The sequence below is a fragment of the Paramisgurnus dabryanus genome, chromosome 3, assembly GCF_030506205.2.
Source record: "Paramisgurnus dabryanus chromosome 3, PD_genome_1.1, whole genome shotgun sequence".
Taxonomy (NCBI): Eukaryota; Metazoa; Chordata; class Actinopteri; order Cypriniformes; family Cobitidae; genus Paramisgurnus; species Paramisgurnus dabryanus.
In genome coordinates this window covers 34,363,905-34,382,752 of record NC_133339.1, presented here as the reverse complement: position 1 = coordinate 34,382,752, position 18,848 = coordinate 34,363,905, and the positions used below count along the sequence as shown (strand labels likewise).

Here is an 18,848-nt window from a genome sequence, read left to right as displayed (position 1 = left end):
ATGATCCACTGCCAACAGTGTCACAAGAGAGGTTGGTGATCAAGATATCTTCAATAGATGAGACTCTTTGAGGGTCTGAGTAATGAGTGAGGGGTCCGAGGGGCCAAACAGAGGTGAGATCTTATCTTTGACCTATTCAAGTCGGACTTTGATCATGCTTTCATCATAAATGGTGTTCAATAGATCAACCAGGAGTTTTACATTATAACGTTTGTATTGCAGTCATGGCCTAATGGTTAGAGAATTGGGTTTGTAACCTAAAGGTCGGCTTTAAATTCTCACGCCCGGCAGGAAGTAACTGAAGTGCCCTTGAGGTGGGCACTTTTCACCTAGTTGCTCCCTGGGTGATGGAGTGAGTGGCTGCCCACTGCACCGTGTGGGTGTTCATGACTTGGAGTGTGTGTTCACAACTCAATGGATGGGTTAAAGTCCCCATAAAATGAAAACTTTTAGTGTAAGAATGTTAGTCTTAAGGATATCTTTAAAAAACCTAGAGTGGTTTAAAAACCGTGAACATTTAAAATATATAAACATTCACAATATACAATCTCTTACTTCCGTAAATATGAATCATTTTATGACATCATATTGCACTTCAACTTCTCATCAGACTCTAAGCGGTGAGCTATACTAAACAATATTGGCTATTTTGAAAGAGGGATGAGCTACTCAATATGTCCACCCCAATTTCCTGTTCCAGAGGAAATTACATCAATGCTTCAAACAAAGCTGCTTATTTCAAGTCACTTCAGTGGGCCTTTATTAGCCCCCCTTCAAGTTCATCTCCAAAAATGTTGTAATACCTAAGAATCAATAGTGGAAGGACCTGCAAGATGTTAAGGAGACTATCACCTAGACCTTTGCTACTGTAAAGTGGCTGAAATGTGAGGATAACACTATCTTAAAAATAACCAATAATTTGATCAGCACGTAGGTTAGGATCTGCTCACGCGACTGTTGACCTCTGGAATTGTTTGTCTTCTAGTTTTTTCTTCAGTTGGGGAAAATTCTGGACTGTGGTTGGTATCAGTGAAACAAACATCACTGCTCCTGTCATCGTCCTAAAGCCTTCAGAGGGATGGGCTGAGCTGCTAGGCGATGACAAAAAGTCAGAGGGGACATGATGGGACAACTGAATGCTGATTGTTTGGGGTTTTCGCTGTCTGTGTACTGAGGAGAGGCATTTCCTCTGTTTTTTTTGGACTGTGCAATATCAAGAGCCCATGGAGACTACTATTGTGCAGCTATTCCAATCTGACCTTGACATCACTGCTGACAAACAAGGTCACCGACCCAGTTTTCATTTTAGACTGTGGAATAAAAGTATGTCACATGTTTTCCTTTTAATAACACAATATATTTGCCTCAACAATGAATAGAAATGTTCACACCACATCTGATGTGACTAAGTGACAAGTGGAAATCTATAAAACTATTGAAAGCTATTTTCACACCTCAGCTATTTTTTCCATTTTAAAAACAACTTCCTAAATTGAATGTTGTTAGGTTATTGCAGTACAGTATTAATAAATGTAAAAAGTTTATAGATATTCAATCAAATGTTTATAATTTCACACATTTATACTTTCAACTAGGGGTGTAAAGATTAACCGTGCAAATGCACGTTTCTCAATGAATGAATTTTAAAGCGTAACTAAACCCCTGGTCAGAGCGTGACTCCACCCACTGGTAATATTTGAAAAATGCAAGAAAATTGGGCAGATCCCAAAGGAGATAGAGGGGACGAACTAGTGTGTGGTGAGAATGTAACAAAGGCGTGGTGAGCTTGAATCTGCTTACGTCACGAGTAATTTTTTGGACCCAACATCCAATAGGAAAATTCAACTGCAGTAGCCACCGTTCAACCTGAAGAGGGCAGCAATCAGACGTTTTTACACCATATATTGTAGTATTGAAACACTTTATACCCAAATGTCAAAAAACGTACTAAAATCAATGAACAGCACTAATAAAGCATCATTCTTACAGATCATTAACTAAAAAAAGTTGGTTTAGGGTTTAGTTACTCTTTAATGAATTACGGTGAAATCGCCGCAGATCACAAAACCAGGGGGCGGTCTCGTGCAGAAAATTCCTTTGTGCCATAGAAGAATAACGCAACCCTATTCCAGGAAATGTCTACAGGAATATTTATATCGCTGTTCTTCAAATTGTTTCATGATAATAAAGAATATTTTGAATGAATTTTATTTAACGAGTTTTGTTTTTTTAAATGCATGTTATAAACGACTCCAACTCATAATGATTTTAGATTGATAAGGACTTCCTACTGACCAAATGCCATAGTACACGCACAAGCTGTGCATGAAACACATAATCGCAGCCTTGCGATTCAGATTCGGTTTCAGACATTTTTAATGGGACACACGATTAATCATTACATCCCTACTTTCAACCAAATTAATTTTTTAACTTACATGCTAGTACAAAGAAAAGATCAGAATGAGATCAGTTTTTTTGCCATGTAATTTTGGACCACTTTCAAATGTGTTCACATATCTTATACAGGTAATCTTAACACTTGTAATTTGTAATTTCGTCATTGTTACACAACAAACAAGCTCCGGTAAAGTTACTGAATGCATTGGGATTTATAAACCATGAAGTGAATACACATACCACCATTGGTGGGTAACATATACAGTACTGTGCAAGTCTTAAGCCACCGTGCTACCATTAGATTTGTTGTTTTTTTAATGGTATAGTGATCATATATAATTATTTCTCAGTCTCTTTATTTGAATACAACCAGAAAATACAAGAACATTTGTATGTAGTATTAAAAACAGTATAAAAGTATAAGCTGAAGTGTCAAGTATTTAGGGTAAACGTCCCATTCCACTTGAGCAATAGCAGGCATCTGCAGGATCTCTTAAACCTAAATGAAATTAAATTCTATCCTATCTAATTTTAATCGAATGACTTCAGGACTTCAGTCTCCTCAAAAAAGCTGAAGATGTGTTTCGTGCCAAGTGAGGTCACACTAAATACTGACTGATGCCTAAAGAAGACATTTTGTTCTGAAAATTTTTTGTTTTTAATTTTGTGTACATATTTCCTGTATTTTCTGTTTGTATCTTAATAAAAAGAGTAAAAATTATTATGGATGGACATTAAAACTTTGCTAAAACAACAAAGCTGGTGACTTTTGCACACTACTGTATGTATTAAAATGTTGAAGTACACGTCAATCACCAATATCCAAGAAAACCCACTGTGTCTGGTAAGATATGTCTACGATAAAAGTAAACAAAATTGGACATGTTTCTGAATATCAGACCTGTGCGTTATGTCTTGCAGTGTCATTCTCTTTCACTATACAGCTGTAGTTTAGTGCTGAGTTGTTGAAAGAAGCCATGGTAAACCATTCAGAAACACAAAACTTTGGGCACATTCTTTGCGCTCAATTGCTCTTTTCTCTTGACTGGAGAGGCAGCGATTTGACTGTGTTATTAGTGCAAACACTTGATTTGTGTCGCTAATAACTTTTTTTATATATTTGCATACATACTTTTATCCTTTCCAAAACAACTTACATAGCAGTCAATGTCTTTTACATTTGATCTATACATTTAGATGTGTTTGCTGGGTTCGTACCCACAACCTTGTTGCTAGCACAACGTTTAATCAGATAAAGCTACGAGAAGACTGTGTGTATACACTCCAAAACACTGACCTGAGCATTGCCTTTGACATTAATAAAAAGGACTGTGTTATAATTTTGTCCTCAGCTCACCCGTCACTCTGTGGTGAAGGGGTCTTTTTGGATATAAATTGAGATTATCTCCGCAAAGTAAGCTCAGTACTGCTGGTTTTCACCCCACGTTCTTTATGGGGTACAGGAATATCTGATGACAATCACCCCTTAGCTAAACAAAATGTGTCAATCATGATCATATGATGCCTACAATTTTACACAAGAACATTTCTCCGGCTATGGGAAAAATACGCTGATATTTGACGTTTGGCTAATAAGCACTGTGATAGTGTTGGACAGACTCTTGTAGATAAAAAATTTGATAGCCTGTATGGACATACTGTTAAAATAACCATTTTCTCTATGATTCTTTCCATATAACGCAAAATCTTTCCCCAGAGCCAAACCTCTGATCTGCCAGCACTGCTTTTTTGACCAAAATGTGGGTAAGATAACAACACCAAGCACAGGAACATTTATCATTTCAGTTTCCAAGTAAATGAACAAGCATTATAGATGGCCAAAAGAGAGATATGCACATGTTTAAATGGGTATTTTTTTATAAAAGAGTGCATATTTTGGAAAGCTACTATTCTATGGCTACTTGGCTACTAACTAAGCTACTAGTTTAATAGATCTATGGAATCCCTGTGTAATGAGGGTGATTTTAAGGGTAACAGATCCCAATCAGATGCATTTGTTGGGCATGTTTATAAAACGTGACTAGCTAGATCGAGCATAACAGAAGGGAAGCGAATACAGGAACCTTAGTGATGCATTTTTAACAGTACTATTTCAAAATCTAGATAAACTAGTCAACGTGATGTTAAGTAAGTTGCTGGATGACTAATACACTAGTCGAACATAATGACCCTTAATCTGCAATAAAGTAACAAAAATAAAAAGTATGCACAATCTATTTTAGTTGTTCAGAAAAGAAACTCACACCTTTGTAAAAATAAATGCAACAAATAAAGTCTCAACTATTCTATAGTGCTTGTTAAATATGAACCCCATTCACACAGCAATTTGGTGTCAGAACATTTTCGTACAATTGGCAGAAAGGCTTCTGTGTGAATACAAACACGTCCCGTAAATGATCTGGGATCGCTCCTGTAAAGAAAACCTAGTAACATTGCTGTAAAATTCACGGAAACATTCTGTGTGAACGAGACGCAGAAACAATGCTGTAAGGGGCGTGCCATAGTGAGGATGCGTGTGTTATGCGCGCGCAACCAGAAGTTTTGTTTCAGCTCTTTGACACAGGGATTTAAACGCAGATCAACATTCACTATGAGAAACGTCGGCAAACTGGACTGAAGCAGAGATCAGGGAGCTCGTCACTATCCGCGCTGAAGCTGAGATTATTCACCAGCATGACACAACAGCGCATCGCGCTCATTATGATCTTGTCATAAACCTAATTGCGTATGCTTGGTTTCTCTAGAGAGAGAAATCACAGAAAATTAGCAAACTTCGGACATGTATGTCATGTACAGGGCTTGACATTAAGGCTTGTCCGCTTGTCCGGGACAAGTGGATTTTTTGAAGGACAAGTATAAGAGAAAATTAGTTGTCCGACCGGACAAGTTAAATTTCAAACAATGTTCCTCAACGTTATGTGCCGTTAACGACAGAGCAGAATGCGCAGCGCAAATACCAAGTGGAATATTGAACAGAGAGCGCAGCGCGACGACGCACAAACACGTTTACACCTTATGTTGTTACTAAACAAGCTGCGCTCGGCCACGCGCATGAAACCTGATCGCCAAACACGGAGGGGCGGGATGGAGTGGAGAGTGATGTTTCTTCAGGCTCCGACGTGAATATAAATGACAAGCACTTCAACCGCGTTTTCATCACTGTGTGTAAAAAAAAAACGATTTAAGTCTCTTCTAAAGTTCGGAAAAAACACATAACGGGCTTAAAATCTTGCCTGTGTGCGCCGCGCGACAGCCGATTTGAATCTGACAGAGTTCGTCACTGTACATTAAAAAAATCCCACACGAACATTACAGCGTCAATGCTAGGATTAAGATTGATTTTATATATAACAGATAATCTGGATACATTTACCCTAATACGTTTTTAAAAACATGGTAATGTTTTAATGTTTTGCTTTAGTGTTTTAATGTCAGACAATCATTGAAATGTGGGAAAAATGAAGAGAAAGGCAGCAGATATAGCATCCTTCTTTAGAAGGAGCAGCAAGAAGCAGCCAAATGAATCGTATTAAAATACATTTCAGTGGCCTACAAAATTCACGTGATTTTCTGGTCTCTATTTGTTTTTCAGCAATTGGAGATATAAATTCTGGTTTCAAAGTAAATTTCAAAAGTTTTATTTGATAAAATAAAAACATTAGGTTGAATTATGACTATAAATTGTATGTTAATCTCAATTCATTTTAATTAAAATTAAATTATTGTAGCAATTGTATGTTGGCTGGTTATACATCATTGTAATTAATGCACCTATAATACTTAATAGTATTTAAAGGTCGTATGATAGAGATTTTATGTGCCACCCCAGAGTAACTGCTGGCCCCTGCCTGGCCACCCCTATGAAAAATCCCTGGCTGATTAGCAAAACACAAAAAATACATAATATTATAAATCTTTACCCGGACAAGTGACTTTTGTGCATGGACAAGTGAAACAAAAATTTAATGTCAAGTTAATGTCAAGCCCTGCATGTGTCTTTACTGGAACTTTACGGTATGTGTGTGAATGTACGCTCAGATTCCCGGATGCATTTTCTGTGTATTTTTCATAATCTCTGTGTGAATAGGGCTATGTAGACATTTTAAAAGAGCATTAGATCCATTGTAACATGGGGGGTAGCAGAAGAGCTTTTCCTACGGCATCAGCATCTTATCTCAATGGCTTCGCTCTGATCACATCAGATGCCATCAGTAAACTTCCCACAGGCAAATGTAAAAACTGTTTAGAGATAAGGAGGAACAAGCAAAAGAGCAGAGAGTACACAACAAGAAAAATAACAGAAGTAAATAGATATATTGAGACATCCAAAGACACGTGAGCTCAGAAAGCACATGAGCTGATCCCAGCGATAAGTCAGAGACAGCTGTAGAGACTCTTTGATACAATGGGATTGTTCATAACAGAGAAAGAGATGAAGTTAGTAGACACAACAAAACATAGTGACTTAATGTACTGCTTATGGCAAAGATAGTTAAGCTCAATCCTTTGTTAATTATGACATTTAAGTTACTAGTCTGCATGTCGAACAAAAGTTTGCTGATTACTGATTTGTCCAAAATTTTTGTTTTACGAGAAATCCCAATTGTTCTTGTGTTCCCCTCGAAGTCCAACATGCCTCAGGCATTCATCCCGCACACACATTCTGGGACACATTTTCACTCCTTTTCCCGTTAACTACAAGCTGTGAGTCAAGCCACTGTTATTAAACACAGGCATCTTAAATAGACATGCTAACAGGGAAATGGCTCAAGAATAATCCCTCAGGATTTTATTTTGTGCAGATGCCTGAAACAATCATTATCATGACTAACACAGCACTTTAAGGCAAAAACAATTGGACTCACCTACCAATAGATTTGGCCATTGTCCAGACCCCCTATTTAACTAAACATAAGCTGATCTGGACGTGTAGGCATAGGCAGATGAAATGTGAAGAATCTTCTTCCACACTTTAAGTAAGCAAAATATCATCCTCAGACCTGACACTATCTGCTGGCAAAATCACTAAAGGTGCGTTTGTTTGTTTTTCATTTATGTCTGTCTTTCAAATTAAAGTTTATACACTAAAAAATGTATTTGATTCACATCAAAATAATACTTATAAATGAACATTACATAATAATAATATATACTTTAGTATTTATATATTAGTATAGTATATTATAGTACAATGTAGTATACACTTTGATAATGTGTACTATAGTGTGTATTTTTGTGCAATACTCAAGTATTCTGTAGTATTTACTATTAAACTGTCGTAAATTGTAGTGTGCTGTATTATAGTAATTGCTATGCTTTGTTAATACTTGTATTCAGTAGTATTAACTATAGTTAATTGATAAACTGTTGTGACTGTAGTATTATTTGGTAACTACTATATTAAACTGTAGTAAATTGTAGTAAAGTGTAGTATATTTCTGTAATTTTTACTAACTTTTTAATGTTAAGTGTAGTATTCTGTAGCAGTAATAATAACTATAGTGTACTGATAAACTGTAGTAAATACTATGGTATTCTAGTACTTACTAGCTGTATTATATAATTACTACCCCTTTTCAATTATTTTAGTATAGTATTCTGTAGTGTTAACTATAGTAAACTGGTCAACTGTATGCTATACTGTAGTAGTATACTTTTATTACTACAGTTTACTATATTAAATATTGCAGTATACTAAAATAGTTTTTCATTTGGTGAATTACGATTGTAAATTATAAATTACTTATCCATAAGATTTACTTTATTATATATTATACTTTATATTTACACAAAACATAAACAGAGCAAAAAATGCCACCAAACATAACGACCATTCGTGACGTCACAGACAACAATGCCATCTGACTGAAACAAGTAAACGGTGAGCGCGCTGTGCTCGTTACCTTGATGATATTCTCAAAGATCGTATCCCTGAAGTCGAGCAGCGCTTTCTGGTCAAACTCTTTGCCGTGGATGATTCTCATCTGTTTGAGAAAAGTGGATTTCCCGCTCTCTCCCGCGCCCAGCAGTAGAATCTTCACAAGACGCCGCACCGCGCGCCTCTCTCGCGCGAGCATCGCATCGATCTCTCGACTGCGCCGCTTCGCCTCGCGCTCCTGGTTGAGGTCGCGCTCGCGGGCTCTTTCTTTCCCGTTACTCCTGTCATCGTGCGCGGCTTCAGCGGGCAGCAGACACCGGCTGAGGGTGCGCACCACGCCGGCCATCCTTTACAAATTCAGCACACTTACTGACCAAATGATGTATTCATGAAAGTCCCAGAGAACTTCAGTTTATGCGTATTCACAAAAAAACTACATAAAATCAACCATTCACCGCCAAAAACACTTACTCATGGTCGCCAAATGAATAAATAACAGAATTAACTGATATTTGCTCCATTATAAAGCTAAAATAAACCAGTTAACCAAAGGTCCTTCCCCGACAAAGTGACCACTTTTGTCCATCAAAAGTGTCCGGCTGCCTACCAAACCGATCCGCTGTTCGTGGAAAAACAGAAATCAATGATTTGCTGATAAATGTTATGTAGCTTAAAGAAGTATATTCCTTTTTAAGCGACGTAAGTCCCAAAAGTTAATGCTGAAACAGCGCGCTTTACTTTGTGATGTTCCTCTCCTCAGTCTTGGGAAGTTTCTTTCATTGGACTCCCTGAAGCCCCTCCTGCTGTGAAGCTCAGTGCCGAGAGGGGGCGCCAGAGGATCAATGGGCGTTTATAACGGGAGGGGGATTCCGGTGTCAGCAGTGTCAAATGTACTACTGTGGCCCCTTATGTGTGTCTCATGACTGTTCAAACTTCTCATATAACACATCAAAAGAGATTGCCAAAAAAGATATTTTATTGTCTGTACAGTTTGTTTTGTAGAGGAGGCACATTATATGGTGACTATAAGGAGGTTGTGATATAGGGGGCTATACATTTAAACATGACGCCTGAGTTACACCCATATTTTTTGTCAGAAGCACCCTGGGAAGTTGAATGACTAGGCCTACAAAGAAAAAAGATCGTAGTTTAATATCTTGTTATAATGACCGTTGTATTTCTACACCAATATACTAAGGACGCAGATAGAGTACAGAATGAGCGCCACCTGCTGGACTTACTAACACCCGCACATTTTTTAAAGGGGACATATCATGAAAATCTGACTTTTTCCATGTTTAAGTGCTACAATTGGGTCCCCAGTGCTTCTATCAACCTAGAAAATGTGAAAAAGATCAACCCAGTAACTTTGGCTCCCCTTGTGATGTCAGAAGGGGATAATACCGCCCCTTAATCTGCACTATCCACAGCACTGTCATTTAGTGCAGAGATCAGCTCATTTGCATTTTAAAGGACACACCCAAAAACGACACATTTTTGTTCACACCTACATTGGCAATTTTAACATGCTATAATAAATGATCTATATGGTATTTTGAGCTAAAACTTCACGTACATACTCTGGGGACACCAAAGATTTATTTGACAACTTAAAAAAGTTTTGTAAAATGTCCCTTTTCATTGGTTTTCTTTTAGTCTTGTTTGCACATGGCACTACAATGCCATAGTCATTGGTTTGATTTACAGTTTTTGGGTGATAGAATCTTCCAGATGGAAAAATGCAAATATTTCAGTTTTATTTCAGATGTCTTGGTTAATGCATGGAACAAATTTAACAAGAAACCAATATGTTTATTTGTAAAAAAAAAGTCACTGGAAATTAATGCATTTTGAAAATTTTGTACACATTATATCTAAACAAATAACTAAATACAGTGACATATTCTGTAGAGCAACTGTTGTTTATTAATATTAATGGTTGTCCCTAGGATCATTAGTCAACAATTCCTCGGTATACACAGCAGGTAAGGTCATAAGTACATTAGTGCATCTTTAATTGAACTGAAGAACTACAACCATCTAACACACACATAATGATTTTCATTCATTTCAAGAGGGAGTCGTCGCTAAATTAGTCATTTGAGACGAGGTAAATGTTCTTAAACTGAATCGGCTTCCCAGAATGAGCTTTAAATTCCACAAACCCCACAGAAATGTTATCAAAATCTTTAAACAGTTTACTGTATGTTAGCCAAGCACTTTCCTTTAGAATGATAAGGGCACTTGTTCACATCTGGGGAAGTACAACATCCTGTTGGATGAGCCGGACTTTGGAGATTCCACATCACTTTTATTGAACCTCCAGCAGATTGTTTAGTTAAGATAAAGGCTGGCAATGGAAAGTGAGAAGGTTTAATTAAAACCGGCTTTATTTCAGGAACTATCCTACTATAAGGCTATAAGAATAGATAGGTACCTTCCTCTTTATATGCAGTGTTTTTGATTTCGTCCAACAGTCTTAAACATAAAGGTGTTAAAAGGGTTCTTCACAGCAATATCATATAAGACAGACACTTTATTATAGAAGTCTTTTTTTACCCTTTAAAGTATAGCTCGCAATATAGCAGTGCAAAAGGTCATGAGTTTGAACCTGGGGAACACACACATACTGATTAAAAAATGTCAGAAGAATTTGTTTGTCAACTACAAAAAACATACACCATAAAAAAACCTTTCAGGAGCCTTTTTTAAGAGTGGATATCAGTCAATATTGAGAGACCAGATTTTTTCTGTAAAGTACTCATGAAAATACGAGAGATTGAATTCAAATACGTTTTATGATAGGAACACACGTTACCATCCAGTGTCATGGGTTGTTTTTTTTAAATAGATGATTTTGAAGATTATTTGAAATAGATATCTCTCCACTGGTTTGATAATACGTAAGGTGGATAGAAACACTTTTAGTATAAAGGTAGGCCTATAAGAACTTTTGTACCCAAAAGGTGCATATTGGTACCTCTAAGGTACATATCAGTACCTAAATGGTACATATGAGGACTTTCTAAAAATGTACCATCAGTGACAACTTTTGTACCGTTTTCTGAGAGAGTGAATGGTAAATAACTGTAAATAACACACTGTATCTCGCTTTTTACATTTTGAAGTGATTGATAATGCTTTGGAAAATTCAAAATTAGAAATCCATCAGCGCTGTTGTTCCCAAAAATGACATACATCATATCTCTGTCTGAGGGGCTCTTATAGCCTTAGCTTAAAAAATTATAAAATAGCTGTTCATTCAGCAGAGGGCAGTGTTAGCCTATGCATTTCTATTGAAACATGTTTTCTTCATGCATATGCATCACTTGTTTATATGAAAATGAACTCTGTCTGTTAGATTTATGAATGTAAACAAGTGAAATAAAAGCAAAGTGTATAGCCCCACGCACAGGTAAGCATATAATGAGCACATTTATTAAAACTCTGTGTCAAAGAAGAAATGTGTAATCATTAGTGTGGCTTTCTGCTGTATATATATATATATATATATATATATATAGTGCATATATAGTCAATAATTGTCTACAGTCTTTTCGTATTTAAATGCCCATCACAATTGCAAAGCACCACAAAGAGACATTTTCCTATTAAAACCACAGCAAGTAAATATAGAACGGCCTAATTTTGTTGCCACTGACCACTAACACGTGAAATAAAAGAGAAATTAGCATATAAATAGCAACAATTTTTTTTCTTTCCTCGCTCAAGTAGATTATTCAATGCCATTCACAGTATAGAAAAAAAACTCTGATTATTGTTGCCCAATGTGTGCTTCTTAAACCTGTTTGCGGAGTTAATGTGCACATGGAAAATATTTAATGGAAAAGCTTTCAAGTTGATTTTCAAGCAGGAGGTTAATTGGACTGGGGTTTTGGAGAAAAGATGAAATCAACATCCGGACGAAACGCAGCTGAAGAGGCTTTCAGAGAGCAACACAACCGTGATTACAAGTTTTCATCACCAAATCAGAAAGCAACACACAATATACAAATATTCATTCTTATCATTGGCTAAATTGCACTTCATTGCTGTTGCAGGTTAAATATTAAATGACTACCAATGCCATCCATACTTTGACTACGCTCAAGAGCGGAGGGAGAAATTGAGGACAGAGTAGGAAAGAAAGGGCTTCGATCATACAGTATGGGTGGGTCATTCATTTTAAATTTGTTTACAGTAATTAAATGTATACACTATAAACAATAAACCATTGGGTCAAAAAGGGACCAGCTTTTGGCTTAAATTGACCCATGTTTGTATTTGACCCAACAATAGGTGAAAACAACCCAGCAGCATGATCGATTACAACTCAACATGTTGTGTTTATCTCTTTTTGACCCAATTCTAGGTTGAAACTAACTCCGCATTTTTTAAATTGTATGTTGATGTCCATTAAAAAAAGCAATGATAATCACTCAACCACTATTTGTAAGCAGTTTTGGATCATAATTTCTACATTTTTTATTTTGCATATTACGTTGAATGGAAACTGTATGCTCGCTTAAAAAAATGTTGGGTTATTTTCAGCACAGCGTTGGGTCAATGAGGAACTTACCCAAACCGTTGAATTCTAATTTAACCAATGCTTGGTTGTTTTAACCCCTTATTGTGTGACATATAAACATTTTCTAGGTTAATTTGTCTCTTTTTGACCGAACACTGGGTTGAAAACAACCCAGCATTTTTTAGAGTGACTGTTTATGTATTTTGCATACGGATCAGACTTGTTCTGTTATTAAAGCCAACATCCAAACAATTTAATTGAAATATTTGGCAAATATTTGACAAAATCCACATCAATTCCCTTAGCAGATAGTGGATCGATGTGAAATCATCAGTATGCGTTTCAAAGCTTCATCTGGCCTAATTAGATGAGATAAGAATAAACTAAACCCAGCAGGCATGTTGTGTCTCTGTGGCTGGAAACAAAGATTCTTATTAATGTATATAATTATATAAATAAAACAGCATCATTAAATTCATGCCACTTTTTGATACGCGAACAAGTGAAAGTGTCATTAATAATGAAAGTCTGTTTGTGTTCATAATCCATACTTGATGGTCACAATAATTTTTTTTGTTACAATCCACAAGCTGGATGTTGGGTCAAAAAGGAATGAACCTAGCCATGGTGTTAAATTAACGCAGAAATTGTTCATACTAGACCCAACAATGGTCAGAGATTAAAAACAAGCTAATACAAGCTGTACAAGTGTATTTTACCTATAAAAGTATTCCTTCAAAAGAGGTAATGTTAACACAACAAAGCTGCACGCTGTTGATGGTCCATTCGTTGTGATGAGCTCATTTAATCTGAAATTTCTGTTACTGTCTCCCCAAAACACATTAAACACCTTCCAAGGGTGCAGTTGATGAGCAAAGGTTTTCTAATCAAAGCAATGATCTTGAAAATGTGTTTTTGTGAACAACTGTAACAAAGAAAACCAAGTTTTCTACACATTTGGAGACGTATTTAACCGTGCGGAAAACAAATTCATCTGCGCTCTGGTAAACAGCCAGAAGTGAAGCTTAAATCCTTAAGCTTCTCAGAACAAAGGACGAGTCGTGGGTGAATTAGGAAACAATACCATTCGGCGAGATAAAGACGGTCCAAAGTTCAGATCTTCGTGGCAGACGCATTCAGTCAATCAGATTACATGTGTGACCACAAAACCAGTCTTAAGTAGCACAAAACAACTTGCGATATTATGTAAAGATTATCTTGCATGAAGATATGTTTTCATTTTCCACGGTAAATATATAAAACTTTTATTTTTTTGAGTAGATGCAGTTGCTAAGAACTTTTGTTGCTATTTTTTGCACACATTTTCAAATGGTATCTCGGTCAAATATCGTCCTATATCCTAACAAACCATATCAATTGAAAGCTTATTTATTCAACTTCCAGATAATGTATTAACTATATGACTGGTTTTGTGGTCTAGGGTCACATTTCGGCTTCAGCGCCATTTACAGATTTGATTGATGGATGCAAAAACGCCCCATTTAACAGATCGGTAACCATCTGTACAGTGAAGAGATGTGAGCAGCTTCCTGTAGCGATATAAGAAACTGTAAGCCGTATAAGCAATGCATTAAAAAAAAAAAACAATACTGTGGAGGGTAGCAGAGCGTCTTTGAAATGCTTGTCTGGTGGGCTGGATGTTCACATTGTGGTTTTAAAAAGCTACATGATGATAACAAATCCAAATAATTTGTATATGTATTAACATAACGCTATCTCTAAAGCACATAGGTCACAACAGTATTATGCATTGACACTAGGCACGTCTATGCAGAAACCAAAAGTGTTTGCTCAAGACATTTTAAGCATAATGCATTTGCATTGATGTGCAAATTATATTCTCATATCTTACTTCCCCTTATACCCTTGCAGGCAGTGATCTTAAAAGCGGTAAATAATGATATGACTTAAACAAACTAAAATGGGGGATTTAGTTCTGCAAAACAAAAATAATGGCTTTTCTTTAACTATAGGGTGAACTGGTGTATAAAGTGAGAGACTATTTTTAAATTCATTGACAAAAACGGTCTTGCTGCATTCTAATTCAACCTACGGTCTTGTCTGAAATGCATGACATTAAATGTTTACTTGTTTTAGTAAACTGAGAACGATACGTGAGCGCCTTGAATGGTATTTACAATCACAGTGGAAAGTTGGTTTACTGTCAAGAGTTGTTGTCTGCAAGTGACGCTGCTCTGAGAAGAACCGCTATCACCACCACATAAAGACGTCTGCTTGTCAGAGAGCAACTGAAATTTCCGCTGCTGCTCATGACACACTCTGTCCAGGATTTCTCCACATTTCAAGTCTTTTTACTGTTTTTCAGTTTTCATTTCAACAGCAAAAATGTGTCACCTTTTCTCTATGGCACGCTGTGCATTTTTTATTTTCTCCAAAAATTACAGCAAAAAATGCGCTTATAGTTTTAACCACAGCACCATCACAGAGAACATAAACGCTGCAGCTCAGAGTCATTTATTATATAAAACACATCATGCACTGTTGTGTCGGCTACATAAAATACCTTCCTGTCTTTTATAGTATATAATTTACATGTAAACAAAACAAAGTAAAAAAAATTCTTCTTTTGGGGGATTTGATGTACATGTAAGGCACTGACATGAATAATTACACATTTACAAATATGCATATTTTAGGGATCAATAAAAATTGCAGATATAAAGATCTGTAGTTCAATCCAGAGTCTGGTACAAAAAGCATCAACCTAAACAATAAATATATTATATACATTTGTCTACTGTATGTTTAAATCACAGAGACCACCAGAAGGGTAGTAGGGAAGTTGCCATGACACGTCAATCACTGACAGCTGTGTACTGCAGTATGGCGTGCTATACTTTATCTAAAACTATTTTTAAATACCCATAAACTATGAAATGTTTGGATGGCAGGCAGTCATCTGTACAGAGGGTGTTTGGATTTTGGCTATACATCAGAAATGACAAAAAACAACTCTTATACAAAGACATCATTTGAGGAGCACAGATGCAAAAGCGGCTAACCGCCGCCTGCGTCAAAATCGAGATAATGATATTCACAGAATGCTCTCGACACGTAATATATTTTAATCGAACACTTTCGCTTTAAATCTGTTTGATCCTGACCTCGGACCATACAGAAATACTAATACGCAGAATTCGCTAAACGCGAAATTGGATTTTTCAGCAAATTCCTCTATGTGCACGTAAAATGAATTGGATGATTTATGGAGATTTTATCCTAGTAAAATGAATGTTTGACCTGCATTTCTTTAAAAACACATTGTACATACATGTCTTAACTTACAGTATATCAGTGCCATTGTTGTGTTTTAAGATGCAAACCACTATTGTTTTTTGTAAGGTTTGTTTGTAAAAACTGCTGTCCTCGCTAGGTCAGGACTCGTCTGTGAAAGAGATTTTGAATCTCAGAGAGATTTTCCTGATTAAATAAAGGTCAAATAAAAATACTTCAATGTCCTAAAATAGCTAAGGCCTAGTCCTGGATTAATCTAAGCCCTGTCCTGGAAACCACCCCTTAAGGGGGTCGCACACCGGATGAGAAGCGCCCACGTCGCATCTAGGACAACTGGGAAGTATCGTACACCGGAAGTGCACATTAAATAGCGATAGCTTTGTCAGATAGCATCTACTTCAAAGTGCAAAATATACGTTAGCAGCCAATGTTAATCGCTAATGATTTGGGACAAATATGATGTTATTTAATGTTAAACTATGTGAGTGGCGCGACAGGGATTTGAGCAGCATCTTGAGTCACAGCGGACAGCCACCGCCAGTGTGCGTACATTCAAAGAAAAGTTCTGTTTTTAGATTCACGGTGTGCGACCCCGTTTAGAGTCAAACTTGGGTCCCTTGTGAGTATTTGGACACAATATATTCACAATACTGAACACAACCCGAATGTGGCAGCCACATGCATAACAGCGCACCCTTATGTGTGGATTAGTTTCTTAATTTTTACAATCGTTTGTGGAGCTTGCATGCACTTAGAGGGTTTTGCAGCGAAAGACGGTCAAATTTGTTAAATACCAATGAATTGACATTTGTAAAAAATAAGGCATGTCAGTTACTGATATCTTTTTCTTCGACATTAAAGTGAAATTACTGAACCTAAACAAAAAAGCCTGATAAAAATGCTAACTTACAAGAAAACGTGTCAAGACGCCCTTAGAGGCCCTTGCATCTGAACTCCTCATTTTTATGATAACATCTAGAAAAGATAAAGCTACAAATAAAACCTAAAGGATTACAACATATGTCAACATAAAAACTAAACAAATTTAATGCCCTTGAACTACAGCATGCAGCATTTAAAACCTTGACAAGCAGGTTGTTTGGCAGCGGAAACGGACACACTTGAAGGCTAACAATCACATTCAACAAACACATTCCTATAATATAAACGGTGGGTTTATATTAAAATAAATATGTACGTAAGAATTGTCTGAAATAATAAAGTAATTAAATATATCATTCAAATATTTACTGTGGATACTGTATATTGCAACCCTAAAAGCATTTACAGTCATTCACATAAGTTTGTGTTTAGAAGCAAAATGCAGTTGGCGGTGCAAGGTGTGTTTTAGTCACAACGGCTTTGTTTAAAGAGAAGTAAGAACTGCTTACTATATATTCCTCAGGGGCATCACATGATACAATTCCTTCTTCATGTGTTATATAATTTGTTTTGTACACACCCAGCCCATCTGCGTCTTTTGACAGAGTCACTTCCTGTTCCTGTGTTGGATACATTTACCCAGAGCTGGTACCAGACCGTGTTTCAGTGTGCAGACACAACATTAACCCCGTTGCACCGTTATCACGGGTGGATCCCTATCCTGTGCTTCCAATTTGTTTACAATAGCCCACCTAGAGCAGATCCTGTTCGACCCAGACAATCTTCTTTTGCTCCTCAAAAATCTTGTCCTTAATGATCTTAAGAAGATCCTCCACACTACTCCAGGAGTCCGGCTCCACGGTGGCATACAAACAAGGCAGAGTCTCCAGCTCTTTCTCTTTGGAGCGGCACATCTTCAAAAACTCCTCCTCATAGTCTACTCGCAGTGGGAGCCTTCTGTTTGAAGAAAAGCAAATATTAACTCTTGCCATATCAGCGATTAAAAAAAAGTTGCCAGTCAGCGCCAGCATTTTTTATGATTTTCACAAAAGTTTAATGCCTACAAAAATGTCTTTAAATATATAAACATACAATATATTAAATTAAAGAGACCCCCTGCTTTAAAAAAAACTTTTTATCACCTCTCAAATATGGGTAAGGTACCAAATTTTGAACAAAAAGCTGATAATATTACAGGATCAGTGGATGCTTTAGCCTGGGTTCCCCCATGCCGCGTTGGCGCAAATTTATGCACGCTGCAAGTTTAGCATGGAAACTATGGACCTTTTTTGCTCCTTAAATAGGGTACCAATCACAGATTAGGGAGGGCCAATAAACGGCTCTGGGCGTTTGCAAACCACGCCTCAAATACGAGAAAATTAGCATATGGTTCCCAGACCAGTCCAGGCTATGGAAGCTTTAGTGTTTTATAAGTTGGTTAAGAGCACCACCTAGTGGATAATAGCGGAAATATGGATTTCCGTAAAAACTCGTCAGGGAAGCGTCACCACTTAATTCACAAGATAACTCATCAATGGTGAGGAAAGAGTTAAAATATTATATTAAAATAAAGAAATTTTTGTGATTTATTGTTTTCTAACTAAAATCATTCTAAATAATGACAAGAACATTCTGTGAAAAAATAAAACCTTGATATCTAGGGGTGGTACCCTTTCAAAAAGTACAATTTTGCACCTAAAAAGTATATATTAATATCTCAGAGGTACATATTGGTAGCACAGGTTACATTTTAGTACCTCAGAGGTACATGTTGATGCCTGATGTTTACATATCTGTACATAAATGGTAAATATTAGACTTTTTAAAGGGTACTGCCCCAGTGACAGCTTGGGAGCATTTTTT

The 18,848-nt window shown here is 36.7% G+C and overlaps 2 protein-coding genes across 2 annotated transcripts in view; both read right to left on the bottom strand.

Moving 5' to 3' along the window:
* Positions 1-9,094, bottom strand: part of gna12a (guanine nucleotide binding protein (G protein) alpha 12a) — a 36,582-nt gene extending 27,488 nt beyond the window's left edge. The window contains exon 1 of the mRNA XM_065261814.2: positions 8,325-9,094. Coding sequence (XP_065117886.1) covers positions 8,325-8,645 — 321 coding nt within the window. The 5' untranslated portion in view covers positions 8,646-9,094. The remainder of the gene's footprint in view (positions 1-8,324) is intronic.
* Positions 9,095-15,307: 6,213 nt separating this feature from the next.
* card11 (caspase recruitment domain family, member 11) overlaps positions 15,308-18,848 on the bottom strand; it is a 33,116-nt gene continuing 29,575 nt past the window's right edge. The window contains exon 24 of the mRNA XM_065261698.1: positions 15,308-17,942. Coding sequence (XP_065117770.1) covers positions 17,738-17,942 — 205 coding nt within the window. The 3' untranslated portion in view covers positions 15,308-17,737. The remainder of the gene's footprint in view (positions 17,943-18,848) is intronic.